General features: G+C 41.8%; 2 protein-coding genes across 4 annotated transcripts in view; one reads left to right on the top strand and one right to left on the bottom strand.

The window, feature by feature from the left end:
• klhl32 (kelch-like family member 32) overlaps nucleotides 1–8936 on the bottom strand; it is a 38905-nt gene extending 29969 nt beyond the window's left edge. The window contains exons 1-3 of one of the 3 annotated variants that reach the window (XM_050047749.1): nucleotides 8770–8936; nucleotides 7151–7272; nucleotides 2538–2718 (exon numbers count right to left, since the gene is read on the bottom strand). In XM_050047749.1, coding sequence (XP_049903706.1) covers nucleotides 2538–2718; nucleotides 7151–7173 — 204 coding nt within the window. In that variant the 5' untranslated portion in view covers nucleotides 7174–7272; nucleotides 8770–8936. Of the gene's footprint in view, nucleotides 1–2537; nucleotides 2719–4281; nucleotides 4778–7150; nucleotides 7273–8769 lie in introns of those variants that run through there. The other 2 variants (XM_050047751.1, XM_050047752.1) reach the window with 2 other exon arrangements.
• Nucleotides 8937–10103: 1167 nt separating this feature from the next.
• On the top strand, nucleotides 10104–22006 carry LOC126391863 (frizzled-6-like). The gene is made up of 8 exons (XM_050046830.1): nucleotides 10104–10393; nucleotides 11697–12123; nucleotides 17737–17933; nucleotides 18026–18605; nucleotides 18734–19153; nucleotides 19806–19954; nucleotides 20053–20508; nucleotides 20746–22006. Exons 2-8 carry the CDS (start codon nucleotides 11938–11940, stop codon nucleotides 20906–20908), a joined length of 2151 nt encoding a protein of 716 aa, XP_049902787.1. The 5' UTR covers nucleotides 10104–10393; nucleotides 11697–11937; the 3' UTR covers nucleotides 20909–22006.
• Nucleotides 22007–23287: the final 1281 nt, after the last annotated feature.

Below are 23287 nucleotides of genomic sequence, written 5' to 3'. Positions count from 1 at the left end.
ACTGCTACGTGTGTGTCTGAGTGTGAAACAAAAAGGCAGAGAGAGAGAGAGAGAGAGAGAGAGAGAGAAAGAAAACACAGTTGCTTTTTACGACACAAGGCACCTTCATCTCCTCAGTAAATGAGCTAAATGAAACCCAGCGGTGGAGTCAGATGACAAACTGATGATAATGTTGTTAAGCCCCTACAGAGGAACAGGGAAGCAGAGTGAGATTTCTTGCTTACTGTAGCAGGCTGATCTAATAATCCGAGTGCTGGAACAACAGTGTTGCTCGGCTCAACTGGGATTCGAAAGAGCGGCGCTTAAAAATCGGAGCCGAAGAACAAAAGAATAACAAAAGTGAAGAGGACGAACAAAAGGAGGAGAGGAGTGTGACTCGCCCACCCTCGACTCTCCGCAGAGAGAAGTAAAAATAACCTACGTGCTCATACACACAAACTCACACACAGGAGGAATAATCCCTGGGCAACTTGGACATATTTAATCTGCCTCTCATTTTCAAGAGGGATTAATTTCTACTTCCTAATCTACTCAGTGTCCCTAAATCAAATCTCATCTGTGCACTTTTCCCTGTGCGGCCCATCTCAGCAAATCTCCTGTCTGGCTGTCTGACAGCGTGAGTCTACCTACAGCTACCTCTGTGGCTTAGCTTGAATCCGACTGAAGCCTAAGCAAGAGAACAGCAAACACCAGGGCTCTGTCCAGGTGGGCTGGTGAAGGATGATCTCCTGTAGCACTTTTAATCTAGACTGAAGCTGTCACTGCTTCAGATTTTGTACCATCTGTACTTGCAAACTTGGCCGCTCATTGTCTCAAATGTAGTTCTAAAAATTAAGTTTCTCCAAGACTTTTTTTTTTTTCATGGCAGCATGGTAGAGCCCCTGAAGCAGCATTTAAACTATTGTGTGGCCCCATAACCCTTCAATAATAATCTGTGCTAATAAAGTTAGCAGGGGAAGACAGGTCTTGTGGCTGTTTTAACAATCTACCAGCAGTGAAGTTGGTTATGTAACACATTACTGTCACCTCTGTCACATCAGCAGTGGGCTACACTGCCTGACTGATATCTGCTTTTTATAGAATGGCAAATATCAGCTTGATAAGTGTGAAATCCTTTTAATCAGTCCAACCACTGTGCATACAAACAAAGGAAGTGTGTGTTCAGTGACGATCCAAGACTGTGGGGGGGCCCAAGCAAAGAAGTCCATCAAGCCCCCCTGCCTTTAACATCAAATCCTGTGCCATCATCTTGTTGGTGTACAGGCTGGTTCTCATGCACTATTTGTACGTTTTCCTACAAAAATAAATTGCCAAAAATTCATACATATTCCATGTAATCACGAGCCAGTAATTTGTGCATACAGTAATTGTGGACTTTCCCCCAGGAGACCTGTGTTCACCTTGAGTGAACTTTTAGTCATTTTAGGGTACGTCCTCACTGTGTTTTTTTCCCCTAAACCTAACCACAGTAACTTTTCTTGCCTAAACCGACCCTTTGTAACATTAAGGACAGAACGTCATTCTTGGAGCGCTAATTCGTGGGATATCATAAGACCCATTGTATAAGAATATGTTGCAGTCAATTCTCCTTACTCTTGTCATGTGATAAGTGAACTCTGACTCCTGTTGCTCTTTGCTGCGAGTCAACTGCTGTTGTACACGGCAGACACTTTCAGTTTGTAATGGTAGCATCCATTGTCCAACTTCGTAAAAAAAAAAGCTAAAAAGGCAGTGGGAATGGTGGGCAAGTAATATAATCAGTGTATGCCCGAACACCAACCAGTAACACCAGTAACACTGAGACTACTGCAGCAAGCCTGGTTTATAGTTGTCATTAGACAATATGCCAATATAATGCTATCGGGGCCTTTTCCCAATTTTTTTCTGGGGAGGCCCCAAACATTTGCCTGGTTTGCCTCTCCTGATGCTATACCCCTGTGTGTTTAATTACAAGCCCACATAATCTTCCTACAAATGAAGTTAATTTGTTAAGTTAGGTTCAGGAGCAGGACCACACCTCAACCACACCTCTGATTACCTGCCAAGCCAACTTTTACCTGGTCAACCCAGGTATGTCTCAGAGTTCTCTTATACTCCCTACCTTATCCCGACCCCATCCTTTCCTCTGCAAATACCTACCCACATTCCTCCATCCTCTCTTCCCTACTTCCTCATCTCTTCTTATTCAGTCTGGCACATACCTCTCCAATGTCTCATTCTAGGTACCATCTGGGGGCCTGTAATCAGCTGGGGTGGAAAAACGTCTACGACAGAACCTGCGTACTGAGTCTCCCTCTACCCGATCATCAGTACATCATCCTCCCAGACCAACCTAACAGAAGACATCCCTCTTCCACCTTAACCCCCCACTTACAACCATTCATCAGTCCTCAACAACTAACACCTCCTGAATTACAATTAAACCTTTTAATGACATATTTTTGTGGCGTGGTCTTTGCTGGTGAAATCTTCCTACAAATGCTCATTTGTAAGACACAGATACATTTTGAGGGTATATAATAAGGTCTAGGACTTACCCTGAAGTAATCGCTGCACGCTGCCAGGACGGCTTTGTGGGCGTGGAACTTCTGCTCACCGGCGACCAGGGTGACGTCACACAGCAAGCCATCCTTCCTCTGCTGGTTGAGGGCAGAGAGGACCAAGTCCTGGTGGGACTTTGACTGACAGAGCCTCTGTCCTGTCAGCATCTCCCTACTGCTACACACACACACACACACACACACACACACACACACACATATATACAAACATATACATAAGATATGTTGTTACACTAAAGTTGGACTCGTAGATGAGACAAGGCTCTGGTTCTATTAATAAAAGTGATACTATTTAATAATAATACAACTACCACCTACTACATGATTACTATGTCTAACTTCTTCTACTGTTATATCACTCCTGCTGGTACTGTGACTACTGCTACTACAGCTACTAGCCTACTATTAAAATTATCACCTTAACACACACATCCCTTTTGGAGAGAGGCTGCCTAAATTAAAACAAATTAGCTCATTTTGCTAATTACACCCTTGCAATGACTTTGGGTATGAAGCTCTTCAAGGATTCTTTTTACATTTTTGGACAGTTAGACTGCTTTGACAGTGGCAGGAGGAAACTACCACTTTGGTTCATACTGAAATATCTCAACGATTATCGGATGAACTGTCGAGAAATTTGGCTAATTTCGCTACTTTCTGCTAATTAGTAATTGTTAGCATACTAGCACAATAATCTAATAGCATACACATTGTGTGTGAACTAAGTCTGGACAATACAGAGAAAATCAAACATGACAATACTTTTGACCAAACACCTATTACAAACATATATTGTCATGATACTGTAGAGCTGACTACTGGTGCTTTCACAAAATATTTACAAAACGAGATTTATTTTAAATAATCATCAGTAATGTGGAAATAATGACTAAGTGGGTGAAGGTGAATGATAGAACAGCTAGAACAGTCTGGTAAGTTCAGAAAATCACATGACTGTACTGTGAGCAAATTTGCAAATCCTGGGAAAGTGAGGGAATGACTCACCCTACTCTCCCTATGATTGGCTAGTATTCGTTGCCTTTGGATTGGCTAGTACTCGTTGCCTTTGTTGGTTGGATTGGTTAGGTTTAGGCAAAAGGAGTGGGATTGGTAGGCTTAGGGTAAGAATGTCAAGGTAAGTCAATCAGAGGCAGAGGAAGGCGGGCCATTCCTTTCACTGTCCTAGGATTCACAAATTCTCTTACTGTAATGCAGGAAAAGGCTATGCTTACGATATTACAATATCCAAAATCTAGGATAATATTGAGTCTCATATCACAATATGGTTATAATATCGATATATTGTGTTGCCCTAATGTGAACGTTAACTAAAGAGCAGCATTAATATCGTCATTGTGAGCATGTTGCCATGCTGATTGTTAGCATTTAGCTCTAAGCTACCCTGGGCCTATAAAGCCTAACAGAGCTGCTAGCTCTAAAGTCTGTTAAGATTTTTGATGTATAGTCCTCAGTTCATTGTAACTCTCTTTTTATGAACAGTCTGAAAATGACAGACATGAGTAAAAAAGTGAGTCAAATACAAGTTGTACATTGTGCTAGTATCCCAAGGGGAGAACAGGAGGTGGGAGAAAGTAATCTTCGTACAAGATATACAGCTAAAATAAAGGTCAGTCCCAAATGTCACATTGCATCAAGACTTCAATTAAATTAAATGCAACATAAAACAGTTACACTTTACTTATCACACTAAATTCTTTACCATAAGTAAAATTTCCATGAAGTCCTCAAACTTAGGCCACACTATCTGCCCATTATTATGTGTCTCACAGTTCTCCAGTCCGATTCTTCACGGTTGATGAGAAAAATACAGTGACAACAGAACTGGTTGGCTGACTGATGGACGGACTGACTGCATGGATCCATGTAGCAGCGAATATACCCAGTTTTCCAACCCATCCTCAGTCCCCCTCAGCTTTCAGCCATCCATCAGCAGCGCGGCCCCCTGTCCATCCAAATCCATCTCTGTCCACTTACAGTTGCAGCCATCACTCTAAATGCTGCTGTCTGCCAGGAGGCTGGCTCTGTCACCTTCATGGTGATGGGGTGTAAGACAGAGGAAATAATGGGTGTGGGTGGGTGGGTGCGTGTGCACACTGTGGGCCAGAGGTAGGATGAATGATGAGTCAGGCTGTTTGTTTGGTCGTTGGACTGTGCCGGAGGGAAGAGCCAAGGGAGAAAAGGACAAAATTGCCGTGCTGGATGAGAGGGAAGGGAAATTACAGGATTTAGCAACTCAGTGAGGGAGAAGTTGTATGGGGGATTTGAAGATGGATGGAAGCCTTTGATGCCCTTGATGATAATGAATATGTTAAAATATAAGATGAAATATCATCTTATAACTTTCATCAGTATAAAGCTATAGACTATGATGTACCATGCTCATTTAAAAGGATACTCCAGTGATTTAGAAATGCACTTAAATAAAATTGGTTGTTTCATAAGAGGCAGATTTCTTTTATAAGAATGGGCAAAAAAGAAGCAACAGAGGCCAAGACAGTTTTCCCAAAATGCAGCCATCAGCATCTTTTGACTAGACTGTCCTTGCCCATGTCTTTCAAACTCCACGTACCCAGTTTGTACCATGGGCTTTAAGTTATATGGTTGTTGTCTCCAAGCTTGAATCATGGGTCTTATTTTTCTTAGTCTTGACTGAGGTCCTCCAGAGCCACAGAGGACATGAAACAACTGTTTTCACAGGCTGAATGGTGCTCCTCAGAAGTAGAAAACTGACCTTGATCGATAAAATTGGTGGAGCTCTGCTTTAAAACCACAGTGCAATTACAGCATCTTTCAGCAGTGAGCACTGCTGTCTCTCACAGGGTCTTTTTTATACAGCGACTAGAAAGCAGCAAAGCCAGAGATGCCGAAAATGCTTCACATAGTGGTTTTTAAAAAATGAAAGAAACATTCTATTCAACAAAGCAACAGGTGGACAGACCGATTATAGACTAGTATTCTATATTTTGCTTGTTGTTAATTAATCCCATCAACACACCACAACCAGCAACAGTTGACCCTATAGACAGGTGTTGCCTGTGTAGCTGACAGTGACGCACCCAGAAATGTTTCATAGGGGTGGCCAGACGGAGCCACTGAGAATGCTGGGGTGGAACACCAAAATCAAAAGCCATGACTGAATTTCAGAAAGTGAATTATGCTGTCGTTGTATATAGGCTGGTGAAAACTATGTCTATATGGAGTGTTAAAGAATCACATACAGGTTTCTCATTTTGCAATTAATCTTCGAATTGATCTGATGTACATAGGCTAATATTGGTTTAGTTAACACTGTCAGTTCTGCAACAATCCTGCTTTAATGTTATTTATCTTTACATGTTAGGCGATTCATTGTTCTTCAAATTGGCTGGGTGTCCCTCTCTTTAATAAGAGAAACAGTTTCAATTTGAAGGAGTACATTGGTTGTAAGGAACAAAACATTTGCTAGGAACAAGCCTTTAGTTTAGGGGAGACTTGTGGGTACCAAAACATTTAGATATCTTGAGGTAAGAGTTCAAGGGACCCATCATTCAAAATGTAGCCTGAACTGGGAGCATTATGTAGTCCCCTTCCCAACAAGCTATGCTGACATGGCTCGTACCGATGAATGCCTAATGTTGTCTAGTTTCACAAAATACCACTGCCTTCAGCCTAGCTTTCAAAATGAGTGCACCACAGCCTCTTAAATACAGAAATTATGGCCTCCCATTGTTTTTGCCAGTGGTGGGGCCAGCAATTGTAGCAGGGGGGCAACGCCCCCCCTCCCATTGGTGATACCACCAAAGCCTGATATATCTCATTCCTCTGTGCCATAGAGCTCCATTGGTTTCCAGAAACAATTGTAACAACCACATCAGTGAGCCACACTGTTGCACTGGGTAATATCTTCATCACGACGAGCATGAAGTTTATTTTGAGTCAGTCCCTCATACACAGTCCCTCTACACTGCTGTAGATACCCAAACATGTACCATATCCACAGTTAAAAATAATCCACAAAAATGTATAAATATTCTTCTGTTTCAGGAATTTCTGCTTTAAATTACAATGGCAGCTGTTTAAAGTAGTCATTTAACCTTTTTGAAAAATGAAAATATTAATTTTGACCCATTTTATAAGATTTACGCCAGTAGAGAATATGTTCAGTAGGAATTAATGGGCTTGAGGATGAGATAAAGACATGCTGCACTGACAAAATTGAGGGAAGGATTAACACGTTGTTGGCTTTGGTCCTTGCATGGGATTTGATTACAAAAATATCAAACACACAGTTTTATCTTTTATGTGGGTTGACTCTTGTCTAGCCTCTATTACATCCAAACAGAAAGCCACTGGAGTCTGCACACTGGGAACACCCTTATTGAACATATTGATATTGATCTTCCACGGATCTTCCCCTGGTTAGAATAAAGAATAATGCTCTCTGTCCCATCAGCAAATTTGCTGAACTACTCAGTACATTTCTCAGTGCGTATACACTAACTGGCCCTTGAGAAGGGTTTCCGTTTGTGCCATGAGCCATGAGCATGCATGTATGTGTACAGTATGTATGGACAAACCAGGCCACTTACCTGAGGCTGGGTTCAGAAGGCATGCCCCTAGATAAAGGAAGAGGAGATGATGGCGGAGGTGGAGGGGAGGTGCTATGTGGCTCCTGAGGACTGTAGTCTCCTCACTGGGAACATACATCAGCCTGATAGGACAGAACAGCACGTCAGCTTAACTCAGTCCATCCACTCGACCCGGCTGCACTGTGACAATCTCCAGCGCGATGTGTGAAGGGATGCAACCCGCGCGTCAAGACTAATGCTGACTTGTCCCTTCCCTCAGCTGCACCAGGCTTGACTTTGACAATTCTTACAGCTGTTCTTTCAAGGCCTTTTCATGTGCAGCACGGCGGCTGTGACAGCCACAGGCAGCTAGACTTCAGAGAAGGGCATAAACAAGCTCAGCACTTCTCAAAACAAGCTGGGAGTCCAAATTACACCAAGTCCCTCTGGTGTAGCTACAACCTTGACATAATGTGCTACACACCTGAATCTGATACCTCTCAGTCTCCTGCGAGATAATTACCCAGCAGGACAAGAGAGAAACAGAGGTCAGCACAGAGGCACTGACATCCAAGCTGGTCTGGATACTCTGATTGGAATACTACTCACTCACCATACAATAAGTCACCCCAGGTCCTCTAATATGGCCTCATATAAAAAAATGAGGATGCATGTGGTTCGCCTTAAGTGTAGGGCTGAGCGTACAACTGGCTGCTCTTGAGCGTAGTCCCTTGCGAGAGCTAGTTATCGATCTGTTCATGAGTGACCTTCAGATACATGGCCACAGGCAACAACTACTGAGTGATGAGGGAGAGAAGGAGCTTATCATCCTGAGTCCAAACCCTGACCAGGCCAACACATGCTGCATACATTTCATAGCTTCACCTAAATAAGTTTTGATGATGTGGTTCTTTAGAGAATGAAAATCAAGCAAATTTACTTTGAAATCAAGGATTAAAGATCACACCACTAGTGCAAATCAGCAATGACATTAAATGTCTCTCTTTTCAGTGATCACTCTCTATCTTTGTCTCCATAAATGTTCTCAATATGGGCAGCTTATAAAATATTGATTGCAAATGACATTGCATCCAGCAACATATCCCATAGCTTGGGAATTTCTAATTGACACATAATGAGTAAATGGCATCATATTGGCGTCAGAAAAGATTAAACATATCCGGAAGGTGGATATATTTAGGATGTGATAATCACAACAAGTAGGCCATTGTTCCCTGGAAAACACTGTAATCTCCTGACTGAGAACAACCACAGTGGTAAATGTTGTCTTTTTTTTTTACGCACAAGAGGCAATTAGGATTTACCCACGAACAGCGCGCAAGAAGAAGGGAGAAGAAGGAAAGGTTTGGGTTTCCAGAGAAGCAGACACCATTAATGCATTAACTGTCACTTTCCAAAAAGCTCCCAGCTGTCAAAAGGTCTCCTAGCAACAGGCCAGCGCCTCGGTCCACAAACTATGGGAACGGAGAACAACCTCCTCCGTACGAGCAGAATAATCCTGTTGCATCCATCACATGGCGCAAACACACAGTCCAATTTCTATATAGAGCTCCTTGCGGTTGGCAGTAATTTACAGTATTCGGCTCCCTCTTGTCTTATTATGCCACAAGCTTACGCACCTCATATGAATGTGTTCTGAGTCAGTCCGGTCCCCTCTGGCGGCGCCTCCCGTCCAAATGTCATTCAATGTCCGAGGTTGGTCTCTTGTCCGTCCGCGGCGAGAGGAAAGAAGGGCGCAACGGCGAGCAGATGCGCTCAGTTGTCGCGGACACTTTATTGGTTACACTGTAGCACCTAAATTGTTACATTATAACCCCGCCTCTACACGGCGGTCACATGAATATGGACACAGAGGGGATACAGCGCCCCCAGGTGGATAATTGGGACACAGCAAGTAGTGTGAATGCCTTTATGTTTACTACATACAGTATGATAGGCGCCTGTAGGAACACCAGGGGTCCTCATAGGATCTCCAGCGGGTGTACAGCAAATGAGGAATAGTCTGATTAATGTCACTGTCATTTAACATCATGCTGCTCCACTAATGACTGTCTAATATAAGAAAACAAAGCATATAATAACTTGCAGGGTTTGTGTTACAGGTCACTCAGTTGTGATACATATTGGGGTTTCAATAAAGGTATGTAATCTGTTTTGCCTAAAACATGTCTATTTTCGTATAGAATATTCCGTGGCTATATTATATTAATTATATTAAGTACCCCTGGAGGTATTACTGGGTTTTAGTCCTTGTTGACACATCTGTGACTTCCATCTAGTGGTATATAGGAAAACTACAGCATCCTAATCCAATAACCGCTTCATCTCTCCATAAAAAGCTGCAGCACCTCCTGTTGATATGGATTGAATAAAAAAGTTCAGTTAAAAGGGTAAAATTTAAAAGGGTAAAATTAACATACACGTTGACTTTTTCTGAAATGAAACCTGAAATCAAACCGCTGTGACACATTTTAGTTTGTCAGTTTCCATTATTACTTGCACTCTCCATAACATTTGATCTAGCTTTTTTTTTTCACGCATGAAAATATAGCCTATAAAACATGTCAGGGAGTAGGTGTGCGGAGATAGAATTTGGCAGCAATTGTGGAAATGATGCTGCAACACAATCAAATACAAAAAAAGAACAATAGAAGTACCATTGTGTATAAAATCAAAGCAGAAAAAGGAAGAAGTTTTTGTTATACTTTATTAAGGCAATGAAATAAAGGTAAACAACAGATGAGCATAAAAGCAAGTTAAGAAACATTAAAAGATCAAGGACTTAAATTTAGTAGATAAAGTTTTGTCCGTTTGGTCTTGTATTGTCCCATTAGGCTATTCATCTGCCCATCTGCACACATGCGGCGTTCATATACTCCCGTCATTTCCCCCACCCTTCCATATGTAAGTGAGCGCTTACCATGCTGTTAGAGTCTTAATATTATTGAAACTTTCCAAACTCTAAAAGTCTTTCACAAACACAACTAAAAGGTATAAGTGTTTTTACCTCAAGACCCTGGATTTACATTCGACAGTAATTGTTTTCCGTCTGCGTGTTTTTAATAATCGCAACATTTCCAACCGCACCTGAAGGCAGCTTCACTTCACAGCAGCCGGACCAGTAAAGACGGAGGGACTGTGCCGGAGTCTGTCGCAGGAAACACGCTACCAAAATTCCCCACAGAATTGCCCCAGCCAGCATCCATGTAGTTAGCTGTTACACCAACTCCTGGGCATTTGGGGGTAAGTGTTTGTTTTTCGTTTTCAACCCTCATAGTAACTTTGTTGCCCCGAAGTTGTTTGCGGCCCCCGTCCCGTGGCAGCGACAGAGGCAGGGATGTTTACTGTACTCTCTCGCCGCCTTTGGCGTCTAATTTACGGGAAAACGGCTTTCCTGCACGCGATAGGCTGACATAGTGTTAATATTACTTAGCTTCGGGGATATGCTAAGTCCTAATAACATGTTAGGAACTCAATTAAGTTGTTTTTACCAACCTGTACACGTGTGCTTGTTATATTGAAGTATTGTTGTTGTGTCAAATATTTGCTTTGCTAACTTTTATTATGTCTTTAATCATTGCTAATATGCTAACCGAAGTGTTAATGCTAATAACCAAGCACAATAATGTATACCCCAATTCTTCTATTATTTCAGTGCAGTTCTAGAAAGTTACAGGCCTACAGTCTGCAGATAGTTTAAGGTGGTAACTTAACACATAAACAGTGATGTGGTAATGTGAACTCTTACCACCAGTGATCAGCATATGATAACATCAGTAATTCAAGCACCCACATAAACAACTCATGTCTTTATTCTTCAAAGACCATATCTTCATATTAAAACTTTAAATATCAATCACTTTTTAATACACGCGTGCACGTGTTAAAATACAGAGTTTAATCAGATCTAATATCCATATCTAGTCCAATATGGCCCCTCCATGAAAACCTAAACTTGCTGATACTTGGCTTTTGTGTCTGTCAGGCTTTCAAGGTTCCTCCTTTATTATTCACGTGTGTGTAGGTGAAACAGTGACACTTTAATGTGAAGTTTAATGTGCTTTAACAAGCTCAGACTCATACTACTGCATCAGCCTGGATCTCCAGCATTCCTCACCCAGTGTAAATGCATGCACTTAAAGTGAACATGAGGATTGACTGGATTTTGGTCCCCTTAATTTAATCTGACTGATGTGTCTCTAAACAGTCCCAAACTGGAGCCTGAGGACATCAAGGGACTTGAAGCGGTGCCCAGAAAAATGCTTGTTTAAATTTCATTTGCTTAGCTTAATTTAACCCTTTAGATAATAGCACAATGAGAGGTTGTATGGTAGACCGCTTTGATTAAAGGGCTTCAGTCTATCCTCTGCTCTGCAATTCTGTAGTAAATACAGTAATAACCACTTGCCAAAATCTTCTCAGAGGTTCCTGAAGACATATCTTCCTGAAATGTGGTTTGTGGTCCAAAAAGAGGGTTTTGGATAAGTTTTAGTCTATGTGGAGCTTAAAATGTAAACCAATCTCAATATAAATGCTTTATTTTCAGGGATGTGGGATTCCTATCTGTGACCCAGAGGCACATGCTGATCAATGATGGGAACGTTTTACCTGCTGCTACGTCCATCGGCTCCACTAAGATGACCCCAGGAGAGGTGAAATGTGGATGACAGTGTGAGCCAGGGGAATTCAGCGTTTAGGCCAAGATATCCTCCCACTTTGCCAAAAAGAAACCTGTTCTAGTTTACACAAAAACGAACCTTCACACTCACTCCCAATCAGCTGTCGCAATGCCAATGCCAGGACCACTGTGGGCGTGCCTGGCTCTGGTATGGGTGGGAAGCTGCAGCGCCCACAGCTCGTTTACCTGTGAGCCCATCAAAGTGCATCGGTGCTTGGGGATGCCCTACAACATGACCTTCTTTCCCAACATGATGGAGCACTACGACCAAGATATTGCAGCCAGTAATATGGAGGTGAGTCCTCAGAACATTTCAGATATGAGTGTGTTGATGCATTACATTGTGCCAGTATTGGCCCTGTTGAGCATTAGCCAATCAATCTTATTTACTGCCAATATAGTTTAGGAAAAAAACAACAACCCTAAACTATATTAGCCAATCAATCTTATTTACTGCCAATATAGTTTAGGGTTGTTGTTTTTTTCCTATCAAACTGTCTGTAAAAAGTGCAGTTACATTTTATAATTTACACATACTTTATGTATTATTTGATCAAAACTTTTCTTCATTAGTTCTTAATTTAAAGATCCAAATGTGTTACAGATTTAATTTTGCCTTTTAATCTTGATGGCAAATATTTGTCTTAACGTTAAACACTATTCGAAACCGCAGAACTTAATTTTAAATCCTTGGGGACGTCCAAAATTTTTTAAAGAAGATATCAAATATGTGAGGCAGAATTTGGGGGAAAAATGTTTATTTAGCTTCAACGATGACCTGGAACACACTGAAACAAACATATTTGTCATGCTGTCATACAGATTGGGAAAACTCTGCTTTTCCTAACCTTAAAGTGCTTTAAGTGGCTAAATTTGTGTTAAGGGGTTTCACAGCTGCTGCTGACCCACCTTCTCATTAGTATCTCATTAGTTTGGTTTGCATCCAGAGTTGTAAATATATTGACCAGTGATAGAAAAAAAAGATTCCTCTGCTTGTAAATAGAATTATTATTCAAGCCACATTTTAATAACGATGAATATCATCTCAAAATAATTGCTATGATTAGTGCTATTATTAGTGCTGTTAGTGGCTCCAGTCTATAAATGTCAGTGTCTGTCAGCCGTCAGAAGAGCATATTGATTGGACCATAATTACCACTTTGTAATCGTCATCAACAGGCAAAGACAATTTACCAGCCACAGTTTGTCCACAAATCGTGCCTGGTTGTTATAGAGCACTGTTTAGTAGATAAACTTTTGAAATTGTATTGTTGTGAACATGAAACACAAACATTGAAATATAGTGGTGAGAACTACTCATTAAGGTTCTTATAACAAGAAAAGTAGGTTAAGAAAGAAGAATATTCTTAGGCTCAGCAACAAGCTGCTGCACAAGGGAGTAGTTACAGCGGAGGGGTTACATACACTCAGGTCTGAGCATTATTAAGCACACTTTTCTCTGTAGTTAAAGTTGTCTCACAATTAAATCACCAGGATTATCCCTAGGATAAAGACACCATTTGTTTGAGGAGATGTTGTTTATAGCAGTAGTTAAAATCTAATTTGTGCAAAGCAGTTTTGCACATTAGCAGTCCAGGTAGGATAACTTTTTGTAAATGATTTTTTACCATGTTGTTATGTATGCAAGTATATTTACCCAGGACAATGCTAGACTATTTCACTATGTGATGCTTTGTATAAAAGGAAAGGGAAGAGATGCAAAAGATGTTAAGTTGGCTCCGGCCTGTTGTTGAGCACATGTGTTTCATTTTGCTCTCATTGTCGAACCGAAATTGCAGTCCATTTATGCTAAGAAATCAATGTACTATATGTCCTTGGTAGTTTTTATTAGTGTACTTTTTTTTGATTAAAATAGTAATAACCAACAAGCAGACATTTATCTCTTATTTTATTTTTCTGTTGTAATAGTGCCTGCTACATTAGGGTTCCCAAGGTGGCTTGAATTTTGGTTCCCACTGACCACACATTGAACTAAATACCAAGCCAAATTTGATAGAGGTGATATCTGTGCGATATCTAAAAATAGTTTATGATATTGCTTCAAGTCCTACGGCCAGACACACAGCTAACCAGCAAGGGGGGCCAAAGTTGTTAGGTATCGCTTCACCTTGAGCAGTAAATAATATATGATTCTATACGTTACCCATTGCCATGATACGAATCAGCGAGTAGCACACAGAGTGCTTAAGTTACAGGACCTCTTGTTGTCTTGCAGTTTTTCATCACCGCAAGTGGACTGATGAAAGAGATCTACAATCTCTAGCTAAACAACCTGCTTTGTATAGAGAAGCGAAGTGCTTCCCCTTACTGTGTCCTCCATGGGACCTTATTTTGGAAAAAATATTTATGGTAGTCAACAGCGAAGACAGATAATATTTTGTTCTCGTTTGAATTGTGCCATGAATTACATATATGATGTTTGTCCATTCAAAATATAACATTAAAAGTCAAGAAAGTTGCAGCTTTTTGTAGGTTTGTCTTAGTACCATTTAGTTTTGTGTGAAACCACTGAGAGAGCTACACCTCTCGTCTCTCGCTCAGCACTGGGTGTGTGGTAACAACAGGAAACAAAAGTAACACTGTTTAGCCAAGCTTGCTAGCTACCACTTTGTGAGTAGTCTACAAACAGGATGTTTCCTCTGCATGTTATGTGATGTAAGGGGACAGACGTCTTACATTTCTAATGGTACACAACCAGTGCTACATGTGCATGCTGAAGAAGAGGGAAAAATGGTTTCTAAGGCTATACAGGACCATGATTTGGTCTAGTCAGTAGTCCAGCATGATAGTTGACAGCAGGTCCCCTAGCAGCGACAGCATTCAAATGTCAGTCAACAGTTACCATAGGAAATGACTGCCCAGAGACTTGAATTTCAGTCGCTGTTTCCACAGACATATCCAAAAAAGACTTCTGCCTCTTTTGAATAAATTGGAAAGATATGTACAATAGCTGCAGTATCATTATTATTTATATTTTCTTACACAAAAATCTGAGGGCAATTAAAATATCAACTTCAGTCACTGGCCTTGTTTTTCTAACGTGACTGTAGACCAAGTGTTGTCCTGTGTCCCCCCTTAGTTTCTTTAGTTGTGTCATCCAGTGTCCTGACATTCCTGAAGGCCAGGGTTTGGTTACACACATTTGGTGTCATAGTGTTGAGCGGGAACAGTGATCTGTTGAAGGAGTCCTTTGTGTGGCATCTGGCAAAGGTATAGGCTTCTTATTTCACAGCAACCTTGGCCACGGGCAACTTCATCGACTTTGTTGTGAGGGGCCTTTGATATCTGGAGGAAGGGGAGGGACACACCCAGTCTCACACAAAGCCTATCCTGCATACCACAATGAGTATTCTCTCTCTCTGTTAATCACTCACTCACTTCCCCCCATACACGGTCTTACCTCTACGCTACTGTCTCCCAGGTGACAGGCTTACACTCTCTGGCCTACATTCAACATTACATACTAAACATAGCTCTCTTTGAAAGCATGCTGTGATTTATCACAAAGCCCTGACGCTGTAATCAGGCAAACTTCTGCTTCGGTATGGGCTCAGTCCAGCCTATCAGTAGGATTTTCCACAGGAGGGTTAACCTTTTTCCGCCCTTGGTCCCAGATTCCACCAGCGTTTGCCAGCTTTTGAAATAGAAAAGTTTGAAGTTTTAGAATACAAAGAGAATGGAAAGACTAATTGATGTACTGTAACCGACAGTGAACACTGAGGGTCTTAAAAGTTGGAGCAAAAGTTTGAAAAGTGATTTTCTGGCCATTTTTCGAATCATTTAATCCTTGAAGTACTTTGCTATGAATTTCTCTGCAGAGGATTTTGTCATTAAGAGCAACTCAGCTCGACTTGTACCGCTGATCCTGGTTGAAGGTTCCTGAAATGAGGGCAGTTTTTACAGTAACTCTGCCGTAAAGCAAATAAAGGTCAGATTGTTGAGCAATGGGGAGCTCATTGAGAAGGAGTCCAGGACCTCCACCGGAGAGAAACAAGGACGCTTACTGTCAGAGAGGGCAAGTCCAGGCCCCAGAGACATGGGCCTGATGCCAGACTGGATTTCAGAGAAAAAAGAGGAAAGGAAACATTGAATAGTGGACTGTGTTGGAGTGTATGTGTGTGTTTTGTGTACAAATATTAGCAGTATAGACTGACACGTCAAGTCTTTCTGTGCATTTTGGTCTGATAATGGTTGATGAGGTTTAAACAAAGACACCAGCATGCTCTAACACATCCACGTGGTGTTGGTGCAGTTCTCAGTGAACAAAGTATTTTTGGGTGATATAAGTGGTTTAGACCTACTAATAAAGGAACCCAAAAAGTATACACTTACTCAAATCCAGGGATTTAGAAACAACATGGACATGATCTGGACTTGTTTAACTGGAATGAAGTTGTCTTCAGTGTAAGCTGTGTATGTCACTGATAAATCCACATGTTCTGTGCTGCAGACACACTAATACCGTGGCTCAGCAGCAGCCAAACCTATCAACAACTCTGTGCATTCCAGCCTTCCTGGCCTGTCGTTGTGTGTTTCCAAATGTCCGGGCAGTCATTTCCTGCCACCTATACCACACCCCCCACCTCTCAGTCCTCAAGCTCTTGACCAGTGTGTTGAAATGGAAGAATATGGTTCCCAGCCAATGAATGGGCCCCTTTGTGTGGAGCTATAGATCGCTGCAGATCAACAAAATGAAGTTAATACTTCTGTGTAAAGCAGTGGTTCCCAAACTCTTTTGGTTTGTGAACCCCTTAAAATGAAGCAAAGTTGTCTTGTGACCCATACTCACCACTTCTATATATCTATATGGGTTATTATAACTACTATAACTAGGTAAACCAAAGTCTGGGTTTTTTTCCCTCCTGTTTTCTCCTACAGCGCTAAGGAGGTGAAATTCAGATTTTCAGAAAAAAACATGACAAGGTTGAAGAAATGTCTAACACATAAATATTATTTGATACAATAATGATAATAATAATATACTTTACTCATGCAACGCCTTTCAGAACAAACTTATTAAGCACTCCTCATGGTTGTATAACTGCTTTTGCCAGCTCTGCTACTCTGTTAATCATCATGCAACCCTTTATTCCCATTTATGATGTCAGCTCATGTTATGTTACTCAGTCACAAAAGGCTCTGTTTCCCAGCAGTGGGTGGCATCGTCAAAAGTGTTTTTGTGATCCCAACACTACCATTGGAACTGTCTCTTAATACTGGCCCAAAATGCTATTGGATATTGACGAGTATGCAAGTCAATGTGCCAGATCCAATGCCACAGTTTATTAATAAACTTTAATGTAGTTTCATACCTGGATAAAACTTTTTTAGAAATGAATTCTTTTTTGCCGTTCTAAAACTGTAACCCACACAGCAAGTTGTGCCATGCAGCCACTGGCAAGTACGGTTTGACAGCAGTGATGAAGAATTTGTTTCCTGTAAATTCTGTAACATTAGCCAGCAATTTGGTACTTTCTATGGCATTCATTCTCTGTATGTATTTGTTCAAATTTTAGTTTAACCAAGCCATGCCGTACAGCAATGATTGCAATCATATCACAGACATACAGGCTTAGCACTGTACAGCTCTTAATTTTCTTCTCAATGCAATGGTATCAGATCAGTACTCAGTATCAGCTGATACAAAAGTTCAAGTATTGGAATTGGTATAGCGAAGGAAAAAATTGAATTGGAACATCTCTACCTAAAGATTGCTACTGTCTACCTGAAATGATCATGTTTTCAGGGGTGAAACTAATAATAACATAAATGTAACATATCCACAGAGAGCAAGTCCATGTATTTTGAGAACTTCAAGCATGGATCACAGGTTCTCATAGTGACAAAGTAGTTTTTAATACAACTTAATTTTTCTCTTCACCTCTAGCCATTCATGCCTCTGGCAAACCTACACTGCTCTCCAGACGTCCACCACTTCCTGTGCAAAGCCTTTGTCCCAGCATGCACCGAGGAGAACACAGTGATCCGTCCATGCAGAGAAGAGTGCGAGGCCGTTCTGTCTGACTGCGAGGAAGATATCCGAATCTTTGGTGTCACCTGGCCTCCTGAGCTACAATGTGACAAGTAAGAAAAACACAATTACAGACATCTCACAAGAGCAACACCAGTGGTTCTTGATCAGACCATTGAATGATTTGTTTGTTTTTTCCAAATAGATTGGACCCATGTAGCACTGTTGGTGGGTCGGCGCTTCCTCTTACCACCCCAATGAGTCCCTCATCAGCTAAGAGGGACCTTGGCTTCTGGTGCCCTCTGCAGCTGAAGACCAAACCAGGCCATGGATCATCGTTCCTGGGCGCCCAGGACTGTGCTCCACCTTGCTCCAACATGTACTTCAAACCCCACGACATTGAATTTGCCAAGAACTTCATTGGCGTTTGCTCCATCATCTGCTTGGGCGCCACACTCTTCACCTTCCTCACTTTCCTCATCGACGTCAAACGTTTCCGCTACCCAGAGCGCCCCATAATCTTCTACGCCGTCTGCTACAGCTTTGTCTCGCTCATATACTTCATTGGTTTCTTGCTGGGGAACAACGCAGCCTGCACCAAAGCGGCTCATTCTACCGGTGTGGATACAGTGGTGCTGGGCTCTCAGAGTAAAGGCTGCACGCTGCTTTTTATGCTGCTTTACTTCTTCACTATTGCCGGTATCGTCTGGTGGGTCATACTTACCATCACCTGGTTCCTGGCAGCTGGACCCAAGTGGAGCTGTGAGGCCATAGAGAAGAAAGCGGTAAGGTTTGAGGAATTTATGATCATCTGTTAGTAGTGAATAGCAAGAGAGCACAGCTAAGAAATGTGGAATATAAATGTAAAAATAGACACTGTAGAAAATATTGATCCATGTGTCCTCTGTCTTAGGTGTGGTTCCACTCGGCTGCCTGGGGGATCCCCGGGGCGCTAACTGTCATGCTGCTGGCTCTAAACAAGGTTGAAGGGGACAACATCAGCGGCGTTTGCTTTGTGGGGCTCTACGACCTGGACGCCCTGCGCTACTTTGTCCTGGCTCCTCTGTGTGTGGGAGTCATTGTCGGCCTCTTCCTCATCCTGGCAGGCATCGTTTCTCTCAACCACGTCCGACAGGTCATCCAGCACGACGAGCGCAACCAGGAGAAGCTGAAGAAGTTCATGATCCGCATCGGCGTGTTCAGCTGCCTCTACCTGGTCCCGCTGGTCACCCTGTTAGCCTGCTACACCTACGAGCAGAGTCACCGCAGCACCTGGGAGAACACCTGGATCAACGACCGCTGTCAAGAGTACAGCATCCCCTGCTCCTACAAGGTAGCTGTGGCTTATTCACTTGCTGAAGGTGTTACTGCTCCCAACAAGCAAAGGACAGAGGACATATTAGAAAAAAGCTTTCCAACTCATGTTTATTGATGTATGTTGAGTGAAGGTCTGCAGCTAATGTCAGCTCAGTTGACAAAAAAATTATACTGCAATCAGTTGTTAAAAAAACATTTAAAGGAACCGTTTACCCCAAAATCAAAAATAGATATTTTTCTTCTTACCTGTTGTGCTATTTATCAATCTTGGTTCTTTGGTGTGTTAGAGATATTGACATTGCAGAAGGAAGCGTGCATATACTACCACTTGTGACAGCGTACAGATGTAATGGAGTCCTCCTTCAGCAGAGCAAAAACAGCATCTGTCTATATTTTGATTTTAAAATGGCTGTCCATTTAAAAACCACTTTCTCTCCAACAATGTCATGTGTAAGACATAAGCTATTGTGTTCTGTAGTACAGTGTGAAAATAATCAGGAGAGATTGTGTACAAAGGACACCGTAAAAGAGGAAAACAAAAAAGTTCAGTTCTCATGCCCAAAAGTTCAAAAGCTTGATTTTGTCTTAAGTCAAAAATTGTTTTTCTAGTTTACGCCCACTAAATCACAAGGATTCTATTATGGTTTATGTGTGTCTCTTTGTTCCAGACTACAGAGCACGACCGCCCCGACCTCTCCCTGTTTCTGGTGAAATACTTAATGACACTGGTGGTTGGAATATCTGCAGTGTTCTGGGTGAGCAGTAAAAAAACCTGCTCTGAGTGGGCCTACTTCTTCAACAGGACCCGCAAGAGAGAGTAAGGCCACGTCTTTTGTCCTGTCACATGTTCAAGTTCAGTTTCCATGAGAAGTAAACATGTAGTTTCACCGTCCCCTCATGTTCTCTGATCCACAGTCCCATCAGTGAGAGCCGGCGGGTGCTCCAGGAGTCCTGCGAGTTCTTCCTCAAGCACAACAGCCGCGTCCAGCACAAGAAGAAGCATTACAAGCCAAGCTCCCACAAGCTCAAGGTCATCTCCAAGTCAATGGGCACGAGCACTGGCGCTGCACCCGCCAATGCCTCCACCGCTGCCACTACAACACATCAAGGAACCTCTGTGCTGGGCAATCACGAGCCCCGTGTACACGGTTCTCTATCTGAGGCCTCAGTCAGGGATCACCTGGACAGGGGCACCTCCAGCCGAAGCTCCAGGAGGGGGGAGAGAGAGAGGGAGAGGGAGAGGGATAGGGATAGGGATAGGGATAGGGATAGGGAGAGGGATAGGGAAGGGGGAGAGAGGCGTAGCAAAGGGGGGAGTTCCTGTAAGATGAGCAGCCGCTCAGAGAGCATGCACAGAGTCCCAGATGGGAGGTAAGTAAGACAGATGTGAAATACCATTGCCACAAGTGTTAAATGTTGTTTTGTTTCTGAAAAGCACAGATGTACCACTTAAACTAATTTCAGTATTCTGTGTGTTGATATAATATACATTTCTGTTATATCTCAGCTGTTTAGGCAGCTTATTCCTCTGTCATTTTTTGTCATACAGAACTTTATCTGTACAAGTAATGGCCTATGATAATCTCTAATGTGTCCTGGCTGCTTTAGGATGACTCCGAGGAGCGAGCTGTCAGAGACCAAGCACGTCTCCAGTGGACAGCAGCATCCAGCTTTAAACCTATCACACAGCAGCAACATCCAGGGCTCCACCAACCAGCTGGTGCACCAGGTGCCTGAGGAGAGCAAGGACACAAAGGACAGCACCTGCTGAGACGTCTGACGCACCTCAAATGTGTTCGAGTCGATTCAAGGATGGATGGATGCACAGACAACAGTCACACTTGATGCTGTGTCAAAATCACAGTTCCCATTTGTGTCATACATCATATAAGCTTTGTGCATCTGATTATGATTGTATTAGTTACATTGTAGTCAGTGATTGTTCATTGCCTGCAAAATGTAACACACCAAATCCAATGTGGTTTTTTGGACCAGAATCTGACGGAGTATTTAGTGTGAGTGATGGCTGTGTCTTTCAGCTTTACTGAGCTTTTGGCCATTTAGTATGTACCTGAATGTTGCAGCAGCACACTGTGGTCCATCAACACAACTACCAATGTTTTTTTAATTTTATAGCATGCATGAAAAAATTAAGCTCTGCTGTTCTGTAGATTAGTAGCTCAGTGCCATAGAATGCATACTAGAAAACAAATGCAATATTTATGTAAATATTCTATTTTTTAGAAATGAAGTCTTTCACTGGACTAGTCACTACACTGAGAGTTATGTTAAGAAAGGTCATGATGTTGCCGAACATTCAACTTAAAGGTATACTATGCAGGATCTGACAGTTCCTGTTTGTTAACACAACATTCAAACCTGGCCCCTCCTCACTTCACTGCTTGTATGTACATCGTAAGCTACGGAACTATCTAAGGAATGTTACATTTGTAATTGAAAGGCCGATACTTAAAGCAAGCTGCTAAACTTTGGCACCTACCTGTTCAGACCAGACAGACCAACTCTAGGCCGCTCTTATCCTCTCCGTCAAAAATCCTGCATAGTATGCCTTTAAGGAAATTTTCCTGTGGTAAACAGTTTTTTCAATGCCTTATTGTTCTTCCTAGAAAGATGATTTTTCTCCAAATGTCATCTTGTAATATACAATGTGTGCTACTCCTTAAAAAAAAGGCACACTCTTGAACTTGATATAGTTGATTTTTAGACAATGTTGAACATGTGATTTTAAGTTCTCTTTCAAAAACTTGTTTTGTGTTTCTTTTTTTTTTATTTCTGTTGTACAAACACTTGTAATGCAGATGTGTCTTCAAAGAAGTCTCCTGTCAACTTGGATAAAGTATAGCTTTATAGTTTTCTACAAAAATGTGCCTGAGAAGTTTCTCATCTTCAGAGAACATCAAAGAATACCCAGATGTTTTGCATGTGTGATGTCTACCTGTGTTCTTAGACTGGGCGTGAATTCATATGATTTTAATCAAATCGAGGAAACAAGTCAAATAGGATTTGCACTATTTGTCAGTAGAAGCACAAACCACTAATTATTAAATATGAATAGTCAAACAAAAAGAGAGAATTTGGGGCTATTTTCAGGGGTTATTTATAACATATGGTCACAGACTATATTTTTCTCCCTCAAATACTTCCAGAACAACTGGTGTGATTTATGTGAAAATCTGTCATGCTGTACTGTCTATTTTGCTGTGCAAGGGTTGATTCTTCCCTTGAGGCTCTGCACCTTTAATTTTTGTGAGTCACAGGACAGTTATTATAACACCAACTAAAAGGGAATTCTTGTCAGTCCATTTCTGTTGTATATTCTTATTCTGGCATGTGGACGGGGGTCTTGCTTACCATGTACCTAGACTTAGTGTAGTCTACGAAATGCTCCACACAACTTTTTGAGCCTTTTTTTTTTACTGTTTTTATGTAGCCTATCTTGTCAGCTGAATTTTGTATCAATCCAATTTCATTTTAATAAAATATAATTGAATAAAAATTGTATTTGTGTGAGTCATTTACTGTTTTTTATGATGAATTTTTACTTTAGCACCACTAATATTTTCACACAGGCCAAATAGTGCACACAAATCTAGCCAAAAAGCAGTGGCAAATCTTCCTACACCACCACCACCAGCCTGAACCACTGATACAAGGCAGGATGGATCCATGCTTTCATGTTGTTTATGCCAAATTCTGATCCTACCATCTGAATGACACAGCAGAAATCGAGACTCATCAGACCAGGCAACGTTTTTTTTGGTGAACCTGTGTGAATTGTAGCCACAGTTTCCTGTTCATAGCTGACAGGAGTGGCACCTGGTGTGGTCTTCCGCTGCTGTAGCCCATCTGCTTCAAGGTTTGCCATGTTGTTCGTTCAGAGATGGTCTTCTGCATATTTTAGTTGTAACATTGTTGCCTTGCTATCATCTTGAACCAGTCTGGCCATTCTCCTCTGACCTCTGGCATCGACAAGGCATTTTTGCCCAGAGAGGTGCCGCTCACTGGATATTGTTAGGGGATTTTCGGACTCACTTTTTCAGACCATCCTTTGTAAACCCTAGAGATGGTTGTGCGTGAAAATCCCAGTAGATGAGCAGTTTCGTCTTGACCATGTCTACATGCCTAAATA

The sequence above is a fragment of the Epinephelus moara genome, chromosome 6, assembly GCF_006386435.1.
Source record: "Epinephelus moara isolate mb chromosome 6, YSFRI_EMoa_1.0, whole genome shotgun sequence".
NCBI lineage: Eukaryota > Metazoa > Chordata > Actinopteri > Perciformes > Serranidae > Epinephelus > Epinephelus moara.
Note: the sequence above shows the minus strand (reverse complement) of the source record. Positions and strands in the feature narration are given on the sequence as shown.

Excerpts from the sequence above, each read along its gene's own strand:
- LOC126391863 (XM_050046830.1), top strand. The coding sequence starts at position 11,938 with ATGCCAATGCCAGGACCACTGTGGGCGTGCCTGGCTCTGGTATGGGTG. Across the intron at positions 18,606-18,733 it reads AGGCCATAGAGAAGAAAGCG|GTGTGGTTCCACTCGGCTGC; the intron begins GTAAGGTTTGAG and ends CCTCTGTCTTAG. Across the intron at positions 19,955-20,052 it reads AACAGGACCCGCAAGAGAGA|TCCCATCAGTGAGAGCCGGC; the intron begins GTAAGGCCACGT and ends TCTGATCCACAG.